General features: G+C 45.3%; 3 protein-coding genes and 2 long non-coding RNA genes across 8 annotated transcripts; 4 read left to right on the plus strand and 1 right to left on the minus strand.

Moving 5' to 3' along the window:
* Positions 1-90: 90 nt before the first annotated feature.
* HOXB7 (homeobox B7) lies at positions 91-5,396 on the plus strand. Its single transcript, XM_060256734.1, is given in 3 exon segments — positions 91-653; positions 5,121-5,251; positions 5,253-5,396. Coding segments are annotated over 3 exon segments (660 nt in total). The 5' UTR covers positions 91-253; the 3' UTR covers positions 5,382-5,396.
* LOC132584810 (uncharacterized) lies at positions 4,115-27,768 on the minus strand. Of its 4 annotated transcripts, none has more exons than XR_009556263.1 (3): positions 27,333-27,768; positions 10,134-10,195; positions 4,115-4,227 (listed from the first exon to the last, which is right to left on the minus strand). It is a non-coding gene; the product is annotated as an uncharacterized LOC132584810 (long non-coding RNA). The 4 variants fall into 4 exon arrangements; XR_009556262.1 differs by lacking the exon at positions 27,333-27,768 and adding an exon at positions 14,334-14,457; XR_009556260.1 differs by having other exon boundaries at positions 4,123-4,218; positions 10,067-10,195.
* Positions 5,452-6,313, plus strand: LOC132584809 (uncharacterized). The gene is made up of 2 exons (XR_009556259.1): positions 5,452-5,754; positions 5,798-6,313. It is a non-coding gene; the product is annotated as an uncharacterized LOC132584809 (long non-coding RNA).
* On the plus strand, positions 16,842-20,643 carry HOXB6 (homeobox B6). The gene is made up of 2 exons (XM_060256733.1): positions 16,842-17,604; positions 19,655-20,643. Exons 1-2 carry the CDS (start codon positions 17,184-17,186, stop codon positions 19,912-19,914), a joined length of 681 nt encoding a protein of 226 aa, XP_060112716.1. The 5' UTR covers positions 16,842-17,183; the 3' UTR covers positions 19,915-20,643.
* HOXB5 (homeobox B5) lies at positions 22,825-26,520 on the plus strand. Its single transcript, XM_060256731.1, has 2 exons — positions 22,825-23,763; positions 25,183-26,520. Exons 1-2 carry the CDS (start codon positions 23,103-23,105, stop codon positions 25,428-25,430), a joined length of 909 nt encoding a protein of 302 aa, XP_060112714.1. The 5' UTR covers positions 22,825-23,102; the 3' UTR covers positions 25,431-26,520.
* Positions 27,769-27,966: the final 198 nt, after the last annotated feature.

Raw genomic sequence — 27,966 nt, forward strand, 5'->3', positions numbered from 1 at the left:
TGTTTGCCCCTTTTCCACATTAGAAGGGGGACAGCTTAGGGGGTGGAGGGGGGGGGGGAAGAGGTGGAAAGGAGGGAGGAAGCTCGGAGCCGATTGGCGGCGCCCGCGTCACGTGGGCCGGAGTCACATGGCCACAGGGAGGAAAAAGGGGTTCCTTTTTGGTGTAAATCTGGAGTCTAATTCCGTAATATATCACGGTACCTCGTAAAACCGACACTAAAACGTCCCGGCCTACAAATCACCCGGCCAGATTATGAGTTCATTGTATTATGCGAATGCTTTATTTTCTAAATATCAGGCCGCAAATTCGGTTTTCCCCTCCGGAGTGTTTTCCGAGCAAACTTCTTGCGCATTCTCGTCCAACGCGCAGCGCGCCGGGTATGGCTCCGGGTCCACGGCCTCTTTCGCCGCCTCCATGCCTGGCTTGTACCCCAACGGCGGCGGCATGCACCCCCAAGCCCCCGGCATGTATTCCAGCAGCTACGGGCTGGAAGCCGGCTCCTTCAACATGCACTGTTCCCCCTTCGAGCAAAACCTCTCCATGATGTGTCCGGGGGACGCGTCCAAAGGCAACTGCAACAAAAGCGACCAGAGAGACGCCGACTTGAGGCACGAAAACAACTTGCGGATATACCCCTGGATGAGGAGCACAGGTGAGTTTGCCTGGGAGGCCGGAGGGGTATGTGTGTTGGGGGGGGGGGGTGAGCCTGCCTGCGTGTGGGGGGTGGGTGGGCCTGGGGAAAAACCGTGGGGAGACGGATGTAAATGATTTTAAGGGGAGGGGAACTTGCTGGGGGGGGCGGTGGGAGAAAGATGGCTCTCTCTCTCTCTCAACTCCTTTTATGACGTGTTCCTCTCTCTTTCGCTCACTCGTCCCCTCTCCCTCTTTGCCTAGAGACCCCCACCCCACCCCCACATGGAGGCAACCCTCGGGAAACAAATAAATAAATATCCCAATATTTATTAGTCTTCTTATTCCTGCTGCTATAGCTTTCTCGACGCGGCTCTGCAGGCAGAGTTACGTTTTTAATTGAGCTGGAGGGGTGGGGGAAGTCTTATTCAGGGCCCCCCTCCCATTTCTCGCTCCTTTCTCTTTCCATCCCTTGCAACTGGGTTCAGGAAACAGACGCAGGTTGCTTTTTCTTTCGTGGTTCTTTTGAGTCGACTCCAGGAAAAAAAAGAAAGAAAGAAAGGACAGGAGGGGGTGCCAATGAAGGGAGTTGTGGGGGGAGCCGGAGCGACGGGATGTGTAGGTGCGTGCCAAGATATACATATTTCTGGAGAGTTTTAAGAAGAGATTGAACCAACGCTACAAGTCTTTCCTCTGACCCTGGGCTTTTCAGCGCAAGCAAAAAAAAAACCCATGAGTTTCTTCCTCTCGCTGGTCGTCAGAACCCGCAAAATCCACATGGCGTTGACCCCCCCCCTCCCCCCGAAAAGGGACTCTGGAGAGGAATGGAGTAAGCAGCAGTTTCCCAAACTCACTTGAAATCAAAATGTGCTTTTAGGAGCATAAACGTGTACCGGTGGGGGCTTTGGTCTGTGAAGGTGGTGGAGCGCCCAAGTGTTTGATAACTGGAGGATGTATACCCAGACCACCATCACCAGTCTCCAAACGTGTCTATTCCTCTTTTTCGACCAGCATCTTTTTCTTATTGATGTTAATATTTCCACCCCCCCCCTCCCCTCTGGTAAAGTTGGTCCAAAATGTTCGCTCCACCGTTGAGCTACAATTATGACAAAATCACCCCGTATATATTTTGTCATAATTGTATTTCATCTTCGCAGCGTGGTCCCGTGTTTTGGTTTTTCACCTTGGAGCTAGCCAAACACCAGAATTACGTTCAAGGGAAAGGTATGAAGGATCTAAAATTCAGATGCCATGTATTTTTTCCGGCTGGGCCTCGTTCTCTTTCAATAAACCAGACCGACAAATCAGCAAAAGGAATGCATTTTTATTAAAAACAACTTACAACTTACAAGAAAACTTTGGAGGTTATCAGAACGCTTCCTCCGACTTGAGATTCAAGACAATGATGTAGCGGGGGTGGTCTGTAGGCTTTTCCCACTTAGTCAGGTGGGATAAGTGATGGAGAAAAAATCAGAAAACCTGTGGCTGCAAAACCAGATATGGATGTCTCCTGCCCTCAAATATATAAAAGTTACCTGTACAGAAAAAGCCGATAGACTTTATACAAAACAGTAGCTACTGTCCCGTTCCCCCCCACCACCACCACCCACCACGCCTCCTTTTCCATGTTAATATTAAGAAAGTCTCAATGCAAGAATGGGCATCAAGTACTGGTTGCTGCTTTGGTCCAACCGCCGCCCCCCACCCAGGAAAAAAAAAACCCAACAGTAAGTTAATCTATTTATTAGAAAGAACAGAAACTTCACCAAGCGGTGCCGGAGTTGAGGCTGTCAATTTCCTTGCTTGACTTTTCTCTCTGGTTGATTAAAAAAAATAATGAAGGTATATGCGATAGGAAACCAGGGGGGAGAGAGGGAGCGACTTCTTGGGAACCGAACACCCCCTCCCCCCCACACACACATTGGTATGTCCCCCAAATACTGCAAAATAAAACAAAACAACACCTGGTTTCAAGGAAGAAAATAGATCGAAGGTTTGGTGCGTGAGAGAAGCAAAGGCGATTCACAGCGCAATCCTGAACAGAAGCCGGTGAGCTTAAAACGGTGTCGCTCTGTTTAGGATTGCAGTGTAGGCATACAGAAGTCAGTTGTTCGGTCCTTGAGGTTTCAGTGCTTGGAAGCCCCCACACAATAGCTTGGCTCCTTAAACACTGTACAGATATTCCTATACAAGTGGAATTCTATCTATCTATCTATCTATCTATCTATCTATCTATCTATCTATCTATCTATCTATCTATCTATCTATCTATCTATCTATCTATCTATCTATCTATCTATCTATCTATCTATCTATCTATCTATCTATCTATCTATCTATCTATCCCACAAGCAGACCGACCCCCTTGAGGATACATACCTTATAAATCTCCTATACATTCTCACTCATCTCTTTACCAACTCTTCCACAGCTCGCTCACCTTGTTCCCTACCCCTGCGATTTCTAGGAGTCCTTCTCTACAGATACATCCACTACCCAGTAGCTTTTAAAATAAATTTTGGGAAGCTGGAAGGCCGAAGGCTAGAGGCGCCATTCCGGATCAGGTTTATATAGGCAAACTGCAGGGACGCAGGAGCAATATTGTGGAGGGGGTGGGGGAGATAGAGAGAAGGGGAAGGGGAGGTGCTATTAAGGCACTTCTCCAAGTAAAGGTGTTTTGCTTTCTATTTTTACCTGATTTATTAATACGGTTTACAGATGATCTTTCAGAATCCAGGTCGTGTGTGTGTTTTAATACATGTGTGTGTGTGTGTGTGTGTGTGGAGGTGGGGGACACCAATTTAAGCATAATTCTTTTTCTTCCTCCACTGTTTTTTTGAAAGGCGGGCTGCTGAGGGCAGGACAGGATGGTCAGTGAGTGGCCGGGGGTAGAGTCGAGATGTCTCCAGCGCCGTGCAGTTTGAGGAGGGCACATTCTCACTCCTCCCTGGATTCTTTGCCTGTTCTCAGCACTAAATCGGCCTTCCAGATAGCCCTTTCTCTCCTTATCCCCCTCCCTCCCGCAACTTCTCCTTTCATCTTTCTTGTCTGGTCTTGGTGATAGATCTAGGAGACTCCGTTGGCGAACCGGAGAATGTGTCTCCCCATTCAAGAGAAGTTTATGGCGCTGCCTTGAACACATTTTACAACCCCACATTCCACAGACATCTTAGCCCCCCCCACCCCTTTTTATAGCAGGACTGGCTTTTCGACTGTCCCTTTCTGAAACAGAGGGACTATCACTGTCCACCCCCCCCCCCAAGGCTCCCCCACCCTGGTAAACAATTTAAAAAAAAAACATCAAAAGCTCCAATGGTGTTTTGGATGAACGGTGTAGGCTGGTTTTCTGACGGCCTAGGAGAAACAAAACAAAACAAAACTCCGGAAACTTTTGTCTATTTGCGAGCAAACAGCGCCAAGTCTGTTTTGCAGGATCATACCCATAAGAGGACTCCAAGAAACGACGGGGAGGGGAAAAGAATCGGTTAAAAACCCAAGAGATTCTTTGGACGCTCGAGTAAATAGCTGTGGTCAGAGACGTGACTCTTGCTTTAAGGAATTCCCATCTCGACGGACTTATCCAGCTTCTGAATTCCCTAATGGTGAAAGGAAAAAAAAGACAACAAAGACATTTCCCCCCTCCAGACACTTAAAACATGCATACGATCTGAACTAGGAAGGAAACGAGATTACACACAAGTTATTATTAAATTATTGCTGTTGCAGCTTCTGGATGGGAAAAGTCGACCAGATGTGGGAATAAACTATCAGAGAGATGCCCTCCTTCGAATGAGTACCTTTCAGTTATATCCTCACTAATAAGGCTGAGTAGAGCCACGCTTAAGAGAAGGTAAACAACTCATCCTGTGCATTTTAATATAATGTATCCCCCCCCCCCCATACACACACATCTCAAAAAAACGTTTTTCGAGGAGGGCGAGGGACATATACTTTAAAGCAGAACAACCCCCCCACTCCCAAGCCCCTCTGTGGCAAATGCCATCCCATAAAATTGCAATCCTATGACCAGTCGACTGGGAAAGAAGTCCATGCGCAGATCCGGCTATACAGAAGAGAAAAGAGACCTATTATGAGACGGTAGATTTGAAACAGCAAGTGGCTTTTCATGAAATTTGCATTATGGTGGCAGAAGCAATGCAGAATATTTGTGGAATATGTTCTAACTTTGATCTCTCATGCAGTATTTATTTATTTATATCCTTCCTTCCTTCCTTCCTTCCTTCCTTCCTTCCTTCCTTCCTTCCTTCCTTCCTTCCTCCTTCCTTCCTTCCTCTTTATTTATAAACCATCTTTGCAACAAATGCAAGCTTCTATCACCTTTGTTCAGCTAGGAGGACCTGAAAGGTAAACAGATCAGTGAATCCACACTGGGCTACCATAATGTGTGGTAGAATATTACACCCAGAATCCATATCAAGAGCTTTAAATCGAACTAATCGGGGTCTGGTTTCTTTTCTTTTTGAAACAGGGACTGACAGAAAGCGAGGCCGGCAGACCTACAACCAGGTACCAGACCCCTGGAAACTGGAGAAGGAATTCCACTACAACCGCTACTTGACCAGGAGGCGACGCATCGAGATCGCCCACAGCCCTTGTGTCTGACAGAGAGAGACAGATCAAAATCTGGTTCCAGAACAGGCGCATGAAATGGAAAAAGGAAAACAAACCGGCGGGCCCAGGCTCCAACAGCCAGGAAAAACCAGACGCCGAAGAAGATGAAGAAGAGTGAAAGATGGGTGGGTGGGTGGGAAGAGTAGGGGAGGGGGGGCAAAGAGAGTGAGAGTGAAAAGAAGAGAGAGGTGGATGAGAAGTGTGAGGAACAAATTGACTGCCACTGTCCAGAAAGTTAAAGCAAGGCACGGATCCTTAAAAAAAATTAAAAATTAACGAATAAAGACTGTACATTTAGACAAGAAACGAATACATCCAAGCAAAGGGAATGGATGTTCTCTTCTGTTTCTTGGCTCTTGGAAAACTACCTATATTAACATTTCTCGCTTTTTCTTTTGTACAACAACAATGGAAAATAAATCTACCTATTCAATGTCTCTTTAGAATCAAAGATAGATCATTTTGTTTTCCTCTGTGGGTCTTCATATCTAGTTCCATGTATTTGTAAATTTTCTTGTTGGTCTTCATATCTAGTTCCATGTATTTGTAAATTTTCTTGTTGGTTTTTTTTTTTTTAGAAATATTCTTTTGTTGTGTAATTTTAAAAAATGGTATATGAAGTGGAAAAAGTGGATGTGATTAGCACTTTTCTTTAGGAAAACATGAACTCCGAACTTATGAAGGGAACAAAATACTTAAAACGTAACATGATGTACATATTTCTATGAGATTCCTGTACTTCTCTTTTCCTCCCCTCTTGGTAGATTTGTGCATCTAGTCTGGTTACCCGTGCTGTATTTTATATTTTAAATTTTTTTGCTTGTTTGTTTATGTTGGTGTATATTTTTACATGTTCCGACAATGGACCACTTCCTTAAGGCAGTCGCTAGAGGGGGGAAAAAAAACCCCGAAATTAATATTGTGCGGAGTAAACCGATGTATATGATAGATAGCAAATAATTTAATAGTTGGCCAAGCCTTTTTATTCGTATTTTGTGATTACTATTGCGTAGAAAGGGGGGGCATTAAAAATAACCTTACTGAATATAATCTGAAATGAGTTGGGTCTTCATTTGGGTCGCTTGTTTGAGTGCTCGTGAACGGATGCGGTCGTTTTGCATGGGAGCGATCCTTGCTAAACATTGGTCTCGTGCAATCCATGGACGGTTGGGCGATTCTTGCTTCCCTGGGGCTTGCCCAGGAAAACTTCCTCCTAAATTAGCGATGTAGGGTGTGTGTCCTCTCAGGTCAATTTCTGGATTTTTTTTTAAATGGATTTCCTTGCTGAACCAGTCCGTTGTTTTACATCTTGTGGTAGTTCGGTGCAGTGTTAAAAATAATAATAAAACCATTCGGTTTAACCCCAGTGTAAAAGCACGGTGCTAACCACAGTAGTTATTACAAATCATGGACGGTGGGGGGGGGGGGGGATAAACTCTGGCTAAGAACATACATGCGCATTACATCCTATCTGAGGACTTTACTCCTAGAGCGAACGTCTAAGCTTTTCTGACTCCCTCATGAAGCAAAGAGACAACAAGACGAAGGAATATCGACAATAATAACCACTAAAATAATACCTTCGGGCGGGAAACTACGCAAGGCCTTGGGATTGGTTTCCTCAGCTTTCCCCTCTCCCATAATTTCAGTAGTTTTATTGAAAACAACCCCCCCAAAAAACCTCCTCATTTCTGCCATTACAGACAAAATAAAGCTTAACATTAAAAAAAACAGGAATATAAAATAAATGGAAACAATAAAGCATAGGAAACTTGCGTGATAAAAACAACCAATTTCAGATAATATCAACATATCCCTTACAATATTTTTCCCACCTTTTAATTGGATTTTGAACCCACACGATTTCCTGGAATGTACTGTATATAGATTTCAGCTCTAAAATGGAATAATCGGAAATAAAAAGGTGACAGTTGGGAGGGGGCAAAGGAATGATTATTTTTCCCCTTTGTTTTTCGTCCTGTATCTACATAAGCAAATTGAAGTATTCAGTATTTTCGGTGATTCCCCCTCCCCCCAAAAAAATCTATCTCCCCCCCCCCCTTTTTTAAAAAAAGAAAATGCTCTCTCTCAGCATATCCGTGATCCCCACCCTCAAAAAAGACACAGATAACGTTTATAAAGAAAAGGAAGGTTTCTCGCTGTTAGGTTCGTTGCCCTACCCCTCAAAAAGACCAAGGGGCCAAGAACCCGGGCATTTTAGATAAATATGTCAGGTCAATAGACCTTCTGGATGATATTTAGGGAAATGATATATTATGTAGGTATTAGGTAGGTCTTTTTTCATACAGATGTGCCAAACATCCCTAAATATACAGGGTGTATTTGCCTTCACGAATTTGTGTGAATATGTGTCAGATGTCCATATCTGCGAATGTGCCTACTTGCTGTATGTATTCATCTGCAGTATGTGTCATATAGACAATAAGGTACACACACGCCCACCAATATGGATGCTATAGCCAAACAGGAGGCTCAAATAAAATAACGTACCAGCAAAATGTTTGGGTATGCTCTGATACGGAGATTTGGGCTTATAGCCACATACACAGGATTGTGATCAAGCGCGCTGGTCCACGGATCTGTCCATGTTAAACGAAAACGGGGTGCGATATTCAACCCTCAGGGCAAGCGAAACCAATACAGGGTGCGGTATTATTCTGACTCCTTGAAAAACTGAAACAAAGAAAAAATCAAAAACACAAACCAACAAATAAATGGCAAGATCTTGTTGCTTCCTTGGCCAAAACGCTGTGATTCGTTTGCCCTTGTCCACAAGCGAAAACTGGACCCCCGTCGCCCACCTATTACGAATTTGCTGCATTGGACCACTGCTATTGTTTCCGTGGCATGTACCACTGCGGTAGTGGACGCTTCTGGAAGCAGCAGTGCGCCTGTGCGGGCTCTCCTTCCCCTGTGTTATGGCTGTACAGCTGTATCTTTAATTCCAGATATACATATACACCTACGTATACGAATGGGCGCTGACTCGAGGAATAGCTTTGAATGTCTGTCTGTCCGTCTACAACGCAACTTGGGTCGTTTTATGATCCAAAAACTCAATCTCTTCCAACAGTGTTTGGGGGGGGGTGGGGGGGTGGGAGGTGTGGGCGGAATCAACACTGTAAATTCTCGGTGAATTTCCGGAAGAGAAACCGCCTGGATTTAGAAACATCAAGCGGTTTAAGAAGAAAAGAACAAATAGATTGAAATAATAGGAAATGCACTCCAGTCTTAGAAAAGACCCATTGGAAACAAAAACATGGCTGGTTTCCTGAGTCGAATAATGAGTTTCTTCATTTTTTAAAAAAAATGTACATTCAGGCAAACACACACCCATCCACGCACACACCCCTATAGAAATGAAAAAAAAAAAAAAAATAACAAGGTTCTTTGGCGACTGAAATGCTCTGGCAAATCTTCTAAAAAGAGGCTGTTTTAACCTTGAGTATCAGGGGGCTGTTGGAGACCCCCGTCGAGAAGTGGAGGGGGGGGGGGGGCCTTGCGAAATCTTTGCATATTCTTCTCTTCGAGTTTTTTAAAAAAAGAAAAGATGGCGGCGGAGAAAAAGACTGCTGTTAAAAGCAGTCATGAAGAAATGCATAAATTCCTTGTTGTTTTATGAAAATTTACAACTTTGTGATAGAACTTTATGAGTGGCTGGGTTCTGCGATTGGCCAGAGCTGGTCATGTGGCCTGCTAACCGTGAACATGAACTTTTTATGATTTCCCATGTGGTTATTCTACCATTCTTTTGGCCGCTGTATCTTGGGGTCGGATCACTGTCCTCTGTAGGACTCTCGCCTCTTTAAACATTTTTTTTTACTTACATGTGTAAGCTCGATAGGGCTAAAAATAGAGGAGAGAAGGAGGATACACTCACACACACACACACACATTCACTCACTCATGCACGCACGCACCACACAGACACACACATATCCAGGAGTGAGTTTAGACTGCGACTATTATCGATTTCCTCCCTCCCCTTCCTAATTTCCTGGGCTAAATTTCCGTGCTGATTTGGGAGAAAGTGTGTGTGTGTGTGTGTGTGTGGTGAGGGGAGTCTTGCTCTGTCTAGTGATGGAGAGGGAGAGGGAGAATCGGTACCGATGGAGGCTTTTGTCATACTTCAAAGAGGGAAGTTACTCCATTTTCTGTGCAAAAAAAAAAAAAAAAAATAGGAGGACTCGGGCAAAGGAAAAGCTCTCAGAAGTCGCAATGGAGGGCTCTCGAGTTGGGACAATATTTGCCAGCTAACACATTAAAAAGCAAACGCAGTTCTATTCTCCCCCCTTCTCCTCCTCCTCATCTTCCTCCCTCCTCTCCTTATCCACAGAATGATGGGCGCCGAAAGGTAAGCGAATATATTTATCATTTTCCTTTTCTTGTGGAGTTAATATTGGTGATATTGGAGGGTGATGTGCATCGAAGCGATCGTCTTATTCTGCCTTGAAAAGGATACAGGAAAAATAAAGGGGTGTGTGTGTGTGTGTGTGAAGGAATGTGTCATGGCTTGTCCTCTCTTCTGTAAGTGACCTCCTTTAAGAAATGAAATAGAAGGGTTGGAAGAAGGAAGGAAGGGCAATTTGTTGCTATAAGAATGAGGCTTTTTAATATTCGTCGCACCTGAACGCGGTCTCTAAAGAGAATTTCTGCAGCATCCCAGTCTAGGAAACCTGCGCTTGGAACACTTGAAAATAAATCTAGCAGCTTTTCCTCCTGACCCCCCCTTTTCCCAACCTCTTCTCCAACACCCCCCCCCCACACACACCCTCCGAAAACCGATCTTGCCGGAGTTGCTTTGTCCTCAATCCAATCCACTCTTTCGAGGAAGTTTTTGTACTGAAACCAGTTGGATTAGATGCTTCTCTCCAGGGTCTTCCGCTACGGTGTGCGAGATTTTTCTTCCAGCTGTGGGGGGGGGGGGGGAGAAGAGGAATATAGGGTAAATTATATATATATATATATATATGCAATTGATGAAAATAACATGGCACACTTTTTGGTTTTTTTTTTTAAATGATAGTAAATGCTAAATGAAAGGGAGTGAATATGCTAAATGGACTTCGATCCAGTCGAATTGATTGCATGGATTTTTTAAGTGCATGTGTATAAAATAAGTGTGTGTGTGTGTGTGTGTGTGTATGAGAGAGAGAGAGAATGTTTCTTTGAGTATTTGAAGCACTTGTTTTTTTCCATTTTTCCATTGTTCAGAGACTTGAGAAGTTGTTGGGGAAAAAACGTTTTCTTGTACCCTGCAAGTATACCAAAATATTTTAAAGGAAGAAAATGTTTAGAGAGAAAGGATTTTTCAAATATTTCATGCCAAATTAACTGTTATTATTATGTAATGTCTGTGTTTTAAAGTGTGTGTATGTGTGGTTTTTTTTAAAAAAATATAACTAGCTATTATTTGAACAAATATATGCAGCCTAGGAACTGATTGCTGTTTCTAGTGACCTAGAAGTTACTTAATGTTTTTAAAATAAGATAAGAAAGAGAACACCTTTAACCCTATTAACTTCCGCTGTTGTATTTTTTAAAAATACTGTTCATTATAAGTACCTCTAGCTACCATGAAAACGAGAAAGAAAGCTGAGAACTTGTGGACAAAATTATTTTGCGTAATGATGACAGTCCGACATTGGTGTGTGGCGCTCTTTCTTGCTCTCTCTCTCTCTCTCTCTCTCTCTCTCTCTCTCTCTCTCCTGCTCTGCTGAATAGATTTTGACCCGCGAGTAAATCTCTGCCCGAACTCTCCAGATGTTCTGCAATATTCTAAATCTACCTTGTACATACTTTAATCACTGCTGCTCTTATGCTCTGCTCAACTCTGGCGCATCCTCGGTCGGTTTCAGCAGAGATTGCGCTGGGGGGGGGAGGATGACGCCCTAAACGTTTCCAGATAAGTTGCTAATTGCGGAATTCTTATCGTTTAAACACCGAAGTGTTTATCTGCTTCCATCCACGCCCTCCACCCCACCCGCCACACACACCAAAACCCCCAGAAAGTCGGATTTCATTTCTGTGTTTTCCCTGCTTCTGTCTGGCCTCCGCTCATTCGATGTTATTTGCTGCCATCTACCGCCTAACTCGAGAACTCTTCGGTTTTGTTCCCGTACTTTTACAGTGATTAATTCCCATGAAAACTAGTTTAACTAAACCGAGGTTTTCATTTTCTACAGTTAATATATTTTTGTCATGTAACGCATTAGGCCATGGCTCACGCGGTCTGGAAACGGAGCCGAAGAGAATTTTCCATCCATCCATCCAGTCATTCAAAAAACAAAACAAAAAGAATACGCCTAGCTTTAGAAGATATTGTTTTCGTTTTTTCGCTCCTGTGAAATAACTTCCACGCTGTTTGAGATTTTTAAATCCATGCTCCGGGGTGGAATTTGGGCATGCGCCAACGTGTGTGTGTTTTACTAGAATGACATATTTTTATTTCAAGAAAGGAATAGCCTTGGATACTTTGGTCAGTGTTTGAAAGGCGAAAAAAAAAATATTACTGGTTGTTTCTCGGCTCGAATGTTTGTGTCTGGCTTAGCTTCTACTCGCGTGAGCAAACGTCTAGTGGTGTCTAGAGGAACAGGGGGGTGGAGAGGTTTGGGGTCTATATATAAACGGAGCATGATGGATGGCCGCGAGTTACAGTGGTTTGAGAAAGAACAATGTCCGTCTCTCTTGCGCCATATTTCCGTTATGCGAAAGCAGGAGGTGTTTGGAGCAGTCTCTACTCTCTCCTTCTCCTCAGGGCCTTTCTTGAACTGCCCTACCCCACCAGCACATCGGGTGGGCGCAGCCCTCTGGGAAGTTCTCCTGCGCAAGTGCTCCTTCAACGAACGAGGGCTTCCGCCAGAGAACTTTCCGCGGGACTCTGACCTTATTCCTCTTCCCTGCTCAAGCTTTCTCCTCGTCCGGCAGCCAGCCGACCCTTCCTTCCTTTAGGGTCTGGTCTCTCGTCTCGTGTTTGGCAGTCCCCGCTTCCCTTCACTTGCGGTCGGAGGGCGTCGAACAAAATGGAGGCAGTTCAAACACAGGCGCGCACATACACCAACTTTCACCCAAATGGCCATTTCCCCCTTTCGCTAATTATTAAGCTAAACTCTTTTGAGGAAAGGATGAAGAGTGGTTTCTTTTTTTTTCCCCTCCCTCCCCCTTTTGGGGTCTGTATGAGCCCATTAGCGAGATTATTATACCCTGCAGAGGAAGCCAGGTAAATTAAACGCAAATGACTGGAAATTAAGTTTCGAATTGTTATGTGCTTGGAAAAGAGGGAGAATGTATATATATCAAGAACCTGCCTTCAGGGGTCATAGCCGCCAGCCATGTGGGGAATCTGGACTTCTTGGGCCTGGAGTTTGGAGGGGGTGGGCTACCTATATGACAAAGGGAAGTCCTGGGAAGAGCTTTATGATCCCAAATAAAGTCATGAAGCTATTCAACCCTCTGTGTGTGTGTTTAAGGCCAGTTTTTAACTTTTATGGTACCAATATAAGTCTCTTTTCTGCCAAGAAGGCCTGCTGGTTTCACACTTCTCAAGGGTTTTTGTTTTTGTTTTTGGTTATTTAAGGAAGATGCTTTGTTGTTGTTGTTGTTGTTGTTGTTGAAAGGGGATGCCACTTCCCCCTACTCTGCTTCAAGTTTCTGGACTTTTCCTGAACTTTAAAATCTTTCCCACAAAGCAATTCCTTGGTCCCCTTTGCAGAGGGGGGGTGTGGTGGAGTTTGGGTGTAATTTTAATCCTCCTCCTTCATCTGCCCTTCCATCTATTCCTTCTCCTTTTTAATAGTTGGCGTCTGGGAATCAGAGATGGCAAAAACGGGAGGGGAGGAGAGGAAGGGGTAGGAGAGAAAGCAGAAACCTGAGGCACTTCCCCATCTGAAGGCAGCTGTAAATAAATCCCTTTAATCTTAATTTCTCTTCTGCCCCTTTGAGTTATGCCCTGCTCTGGTCTAGATGGATTCCCCGGGCCCAAGGAAGGCACATGCTGGTGCGTTCTATGCAACAGGAAGGAGTGCTTCTTTTTTCCTGCTCTTAGAGATACTTTCAAATAATGTCATGATATGAAATATTATTAATTCAAGAACATTTTAAGATGGAGGCCCTGAACAGAAGGGAATCTGTTAAGGGACCAGGTTAGTATTGTTGCTGCACTACTGTCTCTTGTGGTGGTGATGGTGGCGGTAGCAGTAATGATAATATTAAAAACAAGAAGAATGGAACAGCAAGAATCCTGTAAAAATACATCTTCATTTCCCAAGAACTTAATAATAATAATAATAATAATAATAATAATAATAATAATAATAATTTCTCTTCCAGAAGGCAATTCTACAAAGACACACAGGTACACAAACAGTAGAATACCTTGCCCAAGTCTTTCAAAATGCCTACTATGATACATTAAAAAGTATAAATGATCTCAGTTAACTATCTCATTCATGTTACCCCTCCCTCCCAAAATACTTGCCAGATGGATTGAAACACCTGTGCTTTGCCTGTGAACAATCTCTCAGGTAACAGCAACCATTTTTTTCTCCCACTGAACAAAAAAACGCTTGAGATATGTTACTCCCAAGGTTTATTCCACCCCTCCCCCTGACTTTAAAATGATTTAGGAGAACGTCTTGATGTGTTATTGTTTTTACTTGAGTAACGGGTAAAAGTTTTTAAAATTAATGTGAATCAGTTACAATCTGTGCTTCTTTTTAAGGGGGGGGGGGACGAGGCGCCTACCTTTCTAGGCATTGAATTGTGGTTTATTAGAAAGAGAATTTCGCTCGTGATCCTCCACCAGGTTTTGTGTGTGTGCGTGGGTGTGAAAGAAGAAGAAAAAATAGAGATATTTCAAACAAGTTTGAAACCCTAAAGTTCCCTTAATCGTAAACACAAATGTAAAAAGACGGAATTGCTCTGTATAAAATTTCCCATTATATCTGCCCCAACACACGCACACACATGCACACCCCACATTTCTCAGGGCATTTTGTAAAAAAAAAAAAAAGCCAGGTTCCAAAGGTTACAAACCAAGGAGCTAATTTACTCACTCGTTTCAACACTTAAGCATTCAGACCTCAAAGATTAATCCAGATATTCTTGTGGCAGACGCTGAAGAGCTGTGTTGCTTTCATATCCCTCAAATAAAGTATTTTTGTAATCAGTTCAACTTTCTCCCCACCTCTCCCTCCCTTCAATCCCTTTTGTTTTCCCACACCAATAAAGCAGACCTATTTAAAGTTTTGTTGAGTGGGGGAGAGAGAAAGAGACCTACAGGAACCAATATCACAGGAGCAGAACCATTCCCCCCCCCCCCTACACACACACTTCCTTTGCCTGTTATTTCCTCCAATTTTAAGAATAACGTCCAGGGCTGCGATGAAACCATGTGGACTTCCTTGCCATTCGAGACCAGATTCATGACAAATGAAAGCAGGAACCCACTAAGCCCTTCTCTGGCTTCTTCGTCGTCGTTGTGGAAAATTCGCAAGGGTTATTCTATACGGATCATATAGCCATGTAAATCGATCTGGGAGCAATTGTGTTTGTGTGGCGCATCCTAAGAGCAGAGCAGAGCCTCTGTAAGGGAGAGATGACGGATAGGTAGTTTGACTTACGTCCCCCGTTTGCTCAAATTGCCATGGAGTCTATTTTGTTGATATAAAGTTTCGGGTAAACTGAAGAGGTACATAATGTTTGCATTGTTAGGCACGCGAAGGACGGTTTGGGATGCTGAGAAGTTGGGGAGAAGACAGATAGAGAGATAGAGAGAGACACACAGAGAGAGAGAGAGAGAGAGAGAGAGAGAGAGAGAGAGAGAGAGAGAGAGAGAGGAGAGATAGATAGATAGATAGATAGATAGATAGATAGATAGATAGATAGATAGATAGATAGATAGATAGATAGATAGATAGATAGATAGATAGATAGATAGATAGATAGATAGATAGACAGACAGACAGACAGACAGACAGACAGCTTCTATCTAAGGCAGCAGACTGGCAGACAGTATTGCTGGTACTGTAGTACTTGGCAGTACGCGTTTAAATGGTTTCATTGTCAGAGGGATTTTTCCTCGAGCCCTCTTGAAGTGCCTTTGGTCACAACCCAAACACAATTCGTAAAGGGGATCAAATTGGAATGAAATTGGCCACCACGATAGTACAAATCTAGAGGAAGTGGGGAAGCAAGTGAATTATAACCTTCTCTGCCTTGGAGAGGGCTAGAGGAAGGGAAACATGAAGGCGAACGCTCGAACTTCTGTCTTTGGGTGGTTGCTCCCCGGGTGCATCCAGTTCACCCTTTTAAAAAGAGTGGCGGGAGGACACAGAATTCTGCCTCATCCCCCCCCCCCCCATCCTGACTTAGATCCAGTCCAATTCTAAGAAAACAAACAAAGCACCCCTTCAAACACGCTAGGGAGGGGGCAGAAGAGATTTTCTGCCTTGCCGGGGTCTCCACAGTGAAAGGTTGAAGGTTCACCTCCTATCCACAACACCAGCCCCATCTACCACAGATGACCGTTCCCTGCTACCTTGAACATCCCCCCTCCCGGTGCTTTGGTGATCGATAAAAGAGTCTTCTTGGTCGTTAGACCAACCCGCTGCCCTTAACTCTAAATTGCCCAAAGACCTGGCCTTAACCGTAAAAACGCAAGAGGGCACAGTTCTTTAAAGACCATGTCGAGCGGAGCTTTCTTCCAAGTCTCACCCATTCATCTTCCAGACTTTATAACTGGATACCGGAGAAATTCCAAAGCAAGAATCGCGTTAGGGCTTGCGTTGTCATGTGTATGAGAGCTCCTTACACACCCACACACATACACACACACTCGTTCTGTTCTTTTATGAACATTAAACGGGAGTGTGTGTGTGGGGGGTGGGAATTAGGGCAGAGAGAACGTGTGACCAAAACGGATTCCTCTATCTGTCCCCACGATCAATGCATTCAGGAAGGTCTTTTCAGATTGTTTTCAGAGTTTTTTTCTTAAAAAAAAATGCTTTGGAAAGTAGATCTCATGTTTGCACCCCTCTCTGGAAGTGGTCAAACTCGCACCTACCCCCTGCCGAAATCCCTCTCCTGCTGAGAATAGATTCTGTCCTTATATATTTAATTCTAAATTCTCTCGGTTTATACTTTGATTACCTCCACCTCTCCCCAAATCCAAAAGAACAAGATGAAAACAAGAGAGAAGAAATCCATACTAACAGCCCTGGTTTTCCAACCACGCAGGAAACTTCCAGAGGAGAACAAAAATCGCAGTGCCTCCCCCTTCCTCCGCCCCCCCCCCGCTCCCTCCCCGGTCCACAGCAGTCCTGGACTAAGTTCCATCTCGTTTGTTTTGCTTCTCGCCTTTAACATTTTTGTCCCCCCCTCCTCCTCGTCCTCCTTCACAATTTATTTATTAATTAGAAAACAAACAAACACAGCAAACTCCAGAATGTTTCGATTTATGTTCTCGCAGATAATTAGTATGTGGTTAAAGGGGGGGGAGGGGATCTATTTGTGTATATGGGGCGGGCGGGAGAGAGGGAGGGGGACCCGGCGCGGTTCTCTTGTTCAAAAGTGATGGTTGTTGGTGGCAGGGATGCTTTGGCTGGTTTGTTCTAGGGGTGTCCCCTGCGCAAAGCTAACCCCTCTAGGGTGCGATTTCGCAGTCTTCGGCGCCTGCTATTGGTCAGCGCGTGATCAGATGGTTCTCTTTCCTTATGTCCCTGGTTGGCACGCGGCCATCCCCCTTCAGCTAAAACCCAATCTCCCATATACTGCTAATAGCTAAACCGCTTGGACTATAAAACGCAACAAATCATAAAGACCAAGGGAAAGAACAGCCGCGGTTCCTCTGCTTGTTTGTTTGTTATTGTTATTGGTGTTATTGTTGTTATTATTATTTCCAATGAGTTCTTATTTTGTCAACTCTACTTTCCCGGTGAGCCTAGCCGGAGGTCAGGAACCGTTCTTGGGACAACTCCCCTTATATTCCACGGGATATGCGGACCCTTTAAGGCACTACCCTTCCACTTACGGCACTGGGGGTGGTGGAGTCCAGGAGAAAGGTTACCCGGGCGCGCCTTACTACCAGCAAGCCAACGGAGCTTACAACCGGAGCCCTGCCTGCGATTACGGGACATCTGGTTTTTACAGGGAGAAAGAGACCGCCTGCTCTCTTTCCAGCTTAGAGGACCCTGTTCCGTTCGGCCAGGAGCAAGTCCGGAAGTCAGACTGCTCGCAGAGCAAACACGTTTTTGGGGATAGCGAGGATCAGAAGTGTTCGACTCCCGTGTACCCCTGGATGCAAAGGATGAATTCTTGCAACAGTGAGTTCCTCTCGGTTCCCCCCCCCCCCTCGCTCTCTGCACATCTGTCTGTCTGTCTGTCTATCTATCCACTCCCACGCATTTCTTTCTGAACGGGACGCTTCCAAACTCAACTTCCACACAGAACAACTTGAGGGGGGAGGGAAACTTTTTCCAAAGTTTTCTGCTACTTTTAGAGCCCACTTCTTTAAAAAGGAACGCTTTCCTTTCACGTTTTCAAACATTCTTTGTACAGTCCCCCACCCTTTCCCCTCCGGTTTGTCTGTTTCTTCAGCAACTTTGTGCCTCTCCTAAAGAAGGCACGGGGATTATTGATTGACCGGCGCTGTCTTGTAAGCGCAGCGTTGGTTGTCATTCAGCTGGAGTGATTTAGAGACGTGGCTGATGTACTTACACACAGACACACATTCACACACACACACACACACACACACGGCAACCGGCATCAGGGAAAGCCACCCAAGGATTGATTTTAATGGATCTAGATTGCCCCCTCCCTACCCCACCCCACATCTACCCCCGGTGCCAATTCGCATCCCAGGGAGGGTGTTCTGTAACCCCAGCCGCTTGAATAATGTCAGAAGGGCTTAAATATTTGAAAGGAGAGAGCTACATTTTTAATGAAACTCGCGCATAATGAAATGCCTGTCTGTACAGGACTTGCAGATAGTTTCTCTTTCACTCACTCGCTCGCTCATTCATCCCCCCCTCCAGCCCCCCTCCTCCATCTGTGAGCTCCAAGTGCCATGTTTGCCATTAAAATAATGCCCTTTTCTTTTTTAAATAAAAGAAAATAAAAGAAGTAGAAGCATTTCCCCTTCTTTTAATCCCTGCATTTGGATTTATTATTTCTTGCCTTTATATAAAAAGAAAAACGTCCAAAGTGTTGCCCATTGAGCTGTGGGGCTGAAGGGTGGGGAAGAACTGATACACTTCATTCCAACCCTGGAATGTATTACAGTTAGCAAGAGAGGCGCTTATTCCTTGCAAGCTTTACAAAGCAGAAAAAGAGCGAGGCCAGTGATGGCTGCAAGGAGTGGAAGCTGAAGTGAAGGTAAAGGCAATTAATAACTTCTGCCGCCCATCTCTGTTCAGATAGAAGTGTACAAAAAAAGAAGCACGGGGAAGAGAGAGGAAGGTTTTAGACAGTCCCTCAAGACAAAGTCCTGCGAGCTTTTCGCTTAGGACCTAAAAAGGCCACATCAGTTTGGAAACCAAGTCCCATTGGTTTCTATGACCCATTACGCTCCAGTGTCACTTCGATTTTAGAAGCCATTTACATGGCGGAAGTCGTCTTCATAGTCTGCGCTTCCAGCTGAAGCGACTGCAGTGCCAGGGCTGTAAGACTTAGGCATCCCGATTCGAACCACGTTCACTCCAGAAGCAAAACTTGCTGTGTCCAGCGGGACCTACTCCCTAGTAAGAGTGCCTCGAGGTTGCAGCTTCCCATAAACTCCTGTCAGTAGGCTGAAATCCCTGATGGTAAGGGAAGGTGCGAAACAGAGGAGGGATCCCTTTCTTTAAATTTACTTTAAACAAAAAAACCAGGAGGGCTAGTAAGCTTTTGGGTTACACAGAACTCTTCCTCTGTGAGTCAACAAGCAAAGGTGCAAGGAATCAATTGGAAGGGGGATGTTGAATGGCCAAGATTCAGCATTCCACCATGAGGGAGTTGTGGAGGTAGAGTAAGCTGAGCTGTGGAGACTGCTGCCTCGCCACCTGTGTCCAGGACTCTGTTGGACAACTCCAGCGTTGTCACTGGAGCCAAGGGAAAGGGGTTCTAACTTAGAGGGATGATAACGTCTGGTTTTCCAAATGGCACAGAAAGAGGAGTGCATTTGGTCCTGTTGAGCAGAGGATGTGGGGGCCGGGGCTAGGGGCTGGGGAGGGGGGAAGAGTGACAAGCACCGAGGGGGGGGGGAGTTGAAAGGAAGTCAGCACCCACACAGGCACACACCCCAGCTGGATAACCATCGTCACGCTTTTCTTGAAACTGCAGTGGGCGCCCTATGTCCCATCCACTCCTTCTCTTTTCTTCCCCCTTCCCCAGGTTCCTCCTTCGGGCCGAGTGGCAGGCGAGGGCGGCAGACCTACACGCGCTACCAGACCCTGGAGCTGGAGAAGGAGTTCCACTTTAACCGTTACTTGACCAGGCGTCGACGGATCGAGATCGCTCACGCGCTTTGCCTGACGGAGCGCCAGATCAAAATCTGGTTCCAGAACCGACGGATGAAGTGGAAAAAAGAGAACAAGCTACTCAACTCCACTCAGCTGAGCGCCGAGGAAGAAGAGGAGAAAACGACGGAATGAGAGAGAGGAGGGAGAGGGGAGGGGAAGGGAGAAGGAAGGAAGAAAGAAAGCCGGGTGGCAACGGTTTCAGAGGGCTCCAGAGGAAGGGGGGAAGGCACAACCAAGGCACAGGGAGTTTTTTTCCGGTTAAAATATCCGAGACTCTTATGGAGGTGTTAAGCCCACCTTCCCTTTGCATCCTGTCTGGCAACCAGTCATCTGCCCTGGCCTCTCCAAGCTTCTAGTCCCTTTTGTTTTTCGGCCCTTTCTATTGGCCCCCCTCCCCCACCACAAATGGATCTCTCTCTGTCTTTTTAACATTGAGTGTCCTCCTTAGGAATCTGGCTAACTCTTGTATTTAAATGGAAGTGCTGCAATATATGTATCAGATTTTGGGGGTGTTGTCTTCATTTTTGTAAAACGCACACACACACACAAGTCTCATGCAAGATTTTACTCCTCTGTTGCTTTTTATATAAAAACAGTTAAGTTAATTAACCCCAAGGTTCTTTGCCATTGAAGAGATTTTTTTAAAAAAATCTACTGGGGGGAGGAATGGAACTCTTGCTACCGGGGAAAACGTATGGTGCAAACATACCAAGAGGGGTGATTTTTTTTTTGTTACTGTTGTTCGTTTTATTTTATTACATTTTATTGTACATGTTGTGTTTGTAGTTTGTGTTAGCTATGAAGCTATGAAGATAAGAATCCTCTAATAAAAAAAAAAGCAAACAGACTTCTTGAAAATAACACTGGCCACGTTGGTACTTTGGGATGTGTTTTCCTTACCCCCCCCTTCTTCTGAGATATTCAACTTGCACCCGTTGTCTTCCTGTTAAAAAGAGAAATCCATGCTAGAAGTTCTTCTCCTAACCTGATCAAACAAGCAATTCTTTCAGCTCGACAGAAGTTAAGAGATGAAAGATAAATTTGGTCTCTCCCTCCTTTCAGCTTTTTAGCCTAACTTTAAATGAAAGACCTTTTCACCAGGAGTATCTCCAGAAGTGACATTTAACTTTAATATGGATCTTTTTTTATTGTTACAGCACAAAAGAGTTATGAAGGGGGGGAGAACTCACATCTGTAATAAATCAAAGAAACAAGCAAAACGGCGTGCCCCCTCCCCATCATACATCTGCTAAAAGATACCAAACATTTGTTTAGCCTGTTTCAAACGCTTGACCCCCCTCCTCTGATTCTGCTCACCCCCAAATCAAATTAAAATGAGAACCACAACCTATTCATTCTTTTCCTATTCAGAGCTAAAGGTTATTCCAGCCAGGAAATAAATGGATAATTTAAATACAGCTAGACTCTTTCAAATAGCAATTTTTTAAATGTACAGCCATTCAAATCTTTCTCTCCTTCACCCTCCTCTGTCTCTGTCTCCTTCCTTCCTTCTTTCCTTCCTTCCTCTCTCTGCTTTTTCGTGTCTGAACAAAGAGCGTTTTGCAGAGGTCTCTTCTCCCAATACCAACATGATCTTCAGCATGCTTTAGAATAATATCATTTTTGTGCCAGTTATCCTTGCCCCTCCTTCTATAGGGGCCAGCCGCCTGCAAATAATTCTGACCTGCTATTTTATGCCCAGATCTTCTGAAATGTGTTTTTAATTAGCTAAAAGAGGTGAAGATGCTAAAAAGAATGAGTTGGTCTTTTGCTGCAGCCGCCCCAAGTACACAGGTATTGATACATCCTGGCTTCCTCCCCTCCCCACCTTCTGTTTTAATGACAGCCACTTTTAAAATCAATTGCTGAAGAAGTTTCCCAGCTGCAGGACACACTTATTCCTATTGCTACTCTTTTCATTGCCCGTAATTATTATAATTATATGTCACGTTCAAAATGGCTCATAAAAATTACCAATGAATTGCAGGCGGAATTTTGGAAATCCCTGAACTAACTTGAAATAAGAAGTCGAGGAGGTGGGGGGATATGCTTCAAGCGCAGAACAAAAGCAAAAGGTTTGGATCAATCTGGTCCCAATTTTTTTTGCAAGGAATTACTGCTTACCACATGTTTATTTCGAGTTCCCTTGAAGGGTGAATACTTGAATACTCCTTTCTTTTGTACCAGAACCAGCCCCCCCCCCCCCCCCCCGACAGATTTTCAGTTTCCCCACACACGATTTCTGGCACTTGTGAGTAAATCCATCGAGCTTTGAGATCTGAAGGGGGCTGATTCTTTACCTTCTGATATGTACACAATAAAGGTACTGGAATTATGATAGTGGTGGTGGTGGTGATAATAATGATGATAATATTATTTGTAACAATTTAGGTTTATGCTATTTTTGAGAGTCAAGTCATCTTCAGTTACAGCAGGAAAGCATGAGGGGAAGAAGGAAAGGAAAGGAAAGGAAAGGAAAGGAAAGGAAAGGAAAGGAAAGGAAAGGAAAGGAAAGGAAAGGAAAGGAAAGGAAATTGGCTTCCCAGTTTTCATCAGGATGGAGTCTCTCTTCGACGGCAGCTTGTCTAATAGCAACGCTATAAAAGTTTTGGAATGATAGTGTACTGCTCACGAGTAGTAGTAGTGGTGGTAATAAGAATCTGGTATTACAAGTGGTGCTAGTAGTAGTAATGCTAACAGTGTAATCCGCAAAGAGCACCAATATTGAGGCAAGCTCGATGCTGGATTTGAGGGACACGTCCTGTTCATAAAAGACAGAAAGAAAGGAACACGGAGATAAACCAACAAAAAGGATATGAAACATATTTTAAAGGAGAAAAGTTTTATTTCAATACAAGATAGAAAGAACACAGAAGGAGATCGCTTTGCTATTTTTTTTTTAAAAAAAGGGTGGGCGAGCTAACCTCCATGCCTGCTAACTCTTCCTTTCCCCAGTAGGTGGCGCAGTCCGCCAACAAGGAGCAACCTCGGGTTTTTCTGCTTCCTCCCCCCCCTCGCGTTTCCTCCCCCTTTTGGAAGCCGCATTGACATGGGCCTAACGATTCTCGGATCGTCATTATTTGTAACCATAGAGCATGAATTGCCTCTTGAGGTCATCAGTGAGAATTTACGACTGGTCAACAAAAGCACGTGATTCCCAAACGCACCCCCCACCCCACCCCCATATTTGGCCGCATACATAGCAAAAACGAAGTACAGTGCATCGCTATAATTCATTAATACATCATAAATCCTCAAGCACAGGGGTTATAACGACCACGAGCCCCACAAATCAAGCCCCTCCAAAAATACGACCCCAAATGAGTTCTTACTTTGTAAACTCGTTCTCAGGACGCTATCCTAATGCCCCCGACTACCAGCTGCTAAATTATGGGACCAGCAGTTCCATGAACGGATCTTATAGAGATCCCGGCAACATGCACGCCGGCTCTTACGGTGGATACAACTACAATGGGATGGATCTGAGCATCAGCCGCGCCGCCTCTGCCTCCAGCCACTTTGGAGCGGTGGCCGAGAGCTCGCGCGCCTTCCCCAGCCAAGCCCCGCCAGAGAGCCGTTTCCGCCAGGCGTCGAGTTGCTCCTTGTCCTCCCCCGACTCCCTCCCTTGCTCCAGCACCAGCACCAGCGGCGGCAAGAACAACAGCAGCGGCAACGGCGGCGGCGGAGGCAACGGCGAGAGCCATGGAGGCAAAGGCGCCTCCTCCGCTTCTTCCCCCGCCGAACAGGCTCAGGCGGCTGCCGCTGCAGCTGCCGCTGCCGCCGCCGCCTCCGCCGGCGCCGCTTTCGCCGAGTTAGACGAGACCAGCGCGTCCTCGGGCCCCGAGGAGAGCGGCTCGCAGGTCGCCAGCAACGTCGCCCGGGCTCCGACGGACTCCATCGCCGCCGCCGCCACTACGCCGGCCCCCGAAGGACAGAGCCCGCAGATCTTCCCCTGGATGCGGAAACTTCACATTAGCCATGGTACCCGGCGCCTCTTTCTTGCTTGCTGTCTCTCTTTCTTGCTCTCTCTTTTTTCTCTCCCCCCCCCCCTTATTGTAATTTTTTTTTTTGGTCTTTCGCGGTTGCATGGAGGGGGGGGGGCGACGTACAGATCTGAGAGGAGACAGAGGCGAACAGGGCAGATTGGGGAGGGGGGAAGGAGGGGAGAGGGGAATAGAAACACAATCGCTGGGGCCAGTCTTTTTCTTCTTCTCCTTCTTTTGGCCAGGGATCTGTGTTGCTTCCCTTCCGGTGGCAAGCAGAAAGTGTTTTGGAAAGAATTTATTTTTATTTTATTTTTTAAAAAACAATGCTTGACTCGAAAGGTTTTCTTATTCGAAGGGAGTTTCTCCCCCCTCCCCACTTCCTCTTAAAAAAGAGATAACATGAAGTGGAGAGACAGGAGGGAATAATAATAATAATAATAATAATAATAATAATAATAATAATAATAATAGACGCTTTTCCAATAATAGGTGTCAAAGAAGAGGAAAGACGTTAGACGAGCTTATTAATTTAAAAAAAATGTATTTATATTTTTGTTTACAACAGAGAGACGGGGCTGTCACATAGTTTAAGGCGGGGATGGTGGCAAACTCTTTTCGCCTCCCCATCCCCCACTCTGAAATGGAAGACAGCATTTCAAAGGAGGGTGTTGAGTTGCCCAGTTTAAAGGGCGGCGTGGGTGGGGGGGGGGAGGAATGGATATCGACCGGCTTAACACGCCGGTGTGAAGCCCATGGAGCCGACAGCAAGCGCCAGGGATTTCTCTGGGGCTTGGTCCCAAAGAAATGTGGCAGGGATCAAGGAGTGGCGGGGAGACACAGTGACAGGATGTGGGGAAAGGCACGCAGCTATGGCAGGGACGTGCTGACCATCTCTCCCCCCTGTCCCTCTGTCTGCTCTTCTGTCTAGACCCACGTAGATCCTTAACTGTATAGACAGGAGTTTTCAGACTTTAAAAGGGGGCTAATGCTGCCATCTTGCGTTCTCTTACTTGGGAGTAAGGACCGTGGCACGGAGTGGGGCTTACTTCCGAGTAAAACATGAACAGGCTCTGACTGTAGATAGGAGAAACTTATTTGGGGATCTGGGGAATGTAATGAAGGTGGGGGTGGGAAGATAAGAGAGCCAGGCTGGCAGATCCGGGCTGGCCATAAAATTAGGTGAAATTGAAGGCTGGAGCTAGAGAATTCAAGAGGAGGGATAGTTGTGGGGAGGGGGGGGAGGATGTCAGTCTGCACGTGTGTGGCGGTGGGGTGAGGGGCACCTTTTCTTTGCCCAAACCCATCCCGAGTGTCCTGAAACCCAACGGGAAGGGCTGCGTCCCTCTGACTCCGAGGGCCGTAAAGCTGAGACCGACTGAACCCCAACCTCTTGTCCCCTGTCTTATGCATTCAGATATGACCGGGCCGGACGGCAAGCGAGCGCGGACGGCGTACACCCGCTACCAGACCCTGGAACTGGAGAAGGAGTTTCATTTTAACCGCTACCTCACCCGCCGGAGGCGAATAGAGATCGCCCACGCCTTGTGTCTCTCCGAAAGACAGATAAAAATCTGGTTCCAGAACAGGCGGATGAAGTGGAAGAAAGATAACAAACTCAAAAGTATGAGTCTCGCCTCTGGTGGGAGCGCCTTTCAGCCATAAATTATACCGAGGAGGGCATATGAAGGCTATGAGAAGGTGGAGAACGGGGGGTGGGGGGAGAGGAAGGACGAGGGGAAAGCAAAAGCGAGCAAAAGTTTCCGACAAAAGAAGCAAAACAGCCACTGGGTTTTTAAAATATATATATAATTCCGAGCACTGCGAAGTGAAGCACTTTCCATTCAGTTTGCTGTTGGTTTGTTTTCTGGTTAGGTTTCGAAGGAAGCCCCTCCTGTGGTGCGATCCCTCCCAGGACCGTGTCCTTTGCTGCGATTTCCCCGCCCCCCCTTTAAATTAAGAAAAAAAGGAAGAATAATAATAATAAAGTTATTTCCAGAGGCTTCTTTAATGATCTAAGTGTTCTAAATGTTTGTGTCCGTGTTGATAAATGATGCTTTCTGGGGGAGGGAGGGGGAAAAAAAAGCTAGCATGTTTGTTTTTTTAATTTTGTTTTGTTCTTTTTTTTTTTTTACAAAAGAAATGTGCGATCTTTAAATGTTATAACTTATTTATAATGTGCTGAGGAAGTGGACAGAGGGGTTCTTCTTTTCCAAAGCTGAGCGCTTTTTGGAGAGAATCCGACCTCTTTTCCTTTTTTCCCCCCCAGTCGGGGCACCCCGTCCTTCAAGAGGAGGGGTGGAATTAAAAAAATAAAATAAAATAAAAAAAATCAACCACAAAAAATGTTTTGAAACATTTACAGTATATCTCTATATAAGCTCATGTATCTTTCTGTCTTTGGAAGTGTCAAGTCTGTGATTCGGTCCATATCGCTGGCCTCTCTTGGCTCTCAGGCCCGTGCTGAGACTTTTTTCTTTCTTTCTTTCAATGTGGGTGAAGTTCACTTTAAAAAGGGTATCTACGATTGGACCAACCATAGTATGTTGAAATAATGTTTGTAAATACTAGACATATTTCTGCGGTGACTCATAGGAAGTTTTAGTGGGCAGGGTGAATTCCGTGTTCTGTGTCTCTGAAATGGCATTTGTCCCGTCTAGCTGCCTGTTTCTCATCTTTGCCAAGACGCTTTTTCGTATGCATTGTAGCCTTAACTTGAAGTCAAATAAACGTTGCTCCTGGCCAGGAAAAAAAATACCACAACCTCACACCTTCTTTTGTGTTTTCTTTATACCACACCGCTAGAAAGTCGCAACAACGAGGTCACCCCCCCCCCCCTTCTCACGAGCTCTTCCTAAACCACAGAAAGTCGTGTCTTCACACGATGCCCGCCAGGTTCACTTAAAGTCCTTTCTCTGACCTTCCAAAATCCACTTCAGACGTTGTTGCTGTCCCGCAAGGGGGGGGGGGACAACTCCGAGAATAAGAAAAAGGAAGCAAGACCCTTCCTTCTGTTCCCAAACTTCGCTTCCTTCCTTTACACCCCGACCCTGACCCATGTTTACTCGACAATCAGTCCCCATTTGTTTCAATGGCACTTAACTTCCACGTCCCCTCGCTTACCACTTCAATCTTGAAAGAGCCATAAAGTAAAGCTATTGGGAGGGGGAAGGGGAAGTTTATCTTAACGTGGAACAAAAATGCATTCTGAGTTTGCAGAGCTAAGTTATCACACGCTGTCTTAGATGGCAGAATCCTTTTATATGGAGCTCTTCAGGCACACGCAAACGCAGACATATGGATAGGTAACAGGGCGCAGATATGTTCCACCGAACATGAAAACCGCAGCTGCCTTAATTTAAGTTTCGCTTTCAATATAGACAATTTCAAACACCTTTCTCTCCCCCCCACCACTCCCCCCAAGACTTCTTGTTCTACTAAGGAGGGCTCCCATCTCTGCTGCCCACCACCAAAGAGCCCCCAGTAAGCAATCGCTTCGGATACTCTTAACAATGCTAACTTTAGAGCCGTCTGTCCCGTAGGAAGTAAAAGGAGTCTTGTATAAACTTACCCCAAAAACTCTTTAGTTACTTCTGAAATGGTTTGGAGAGGGATGGGACGCCAGTTGTCATTTTCCAAAAACACAACCCCATTTCCTCGCCTTCCCTCGAATACACACCCAGAGACACGCACGCACACACGCATATATTTTACCCACACCCAAAGTTAAGTAAGTATACCAAAAGTAGCTGTGACATTAAGATGTCAAATGGATAGGGTTTTATCTAGAAGTTAGATCGTAAAAATCGCCGAGACCTCAGCCAGATACCCCTTACTGGCTCTCAAAAGTCACGTGAGGTCCATAAAGTTAGTTTTATGGTTTTGGGGAGTTGACAATGTACAATATATTTCACATTCTCTAGAATGTTAAGTGACATTTTAACGGCCTGCTCTGGCTTGGAAGGGGGCAGACATGGGAGCGGGCTGTTCCAGGCGAGAGAAAGCCTTCTCCATAGCTGGGAGGAGGAAGCCATGGACGGTGCCGTGTTTACTCCAAAGAGGACTTAGAAGCGGGCTAGCCTTAAAAGAAGTAAGTTTCTCTTGAAATGCTGTCTGCTTAAATGACTTTTAAAGGGCTAAATGGCTACAGAGTGGGAGGAGGCGGGGGGAGCGGGGTGGGGAGAGAGGAGGGTGAAGGGAA

The sequence above is a fragment of the Heteronotia binoei genome, chromosome 15, assembly GCF_032191835.1.
Source record: "Heteronotia binoei isolate CCM8104 ecotype False Entrance Well chromosome 15, APGP_CSIRO_Hbin_v1, whole genome shotgun sequence".
Lineage (NCBI taxonomy): Eukaryota > Metazoa > Chordata > Lepidosauria > Squamata > Gekkonidae > Heteronotia > Heteronotia binoei.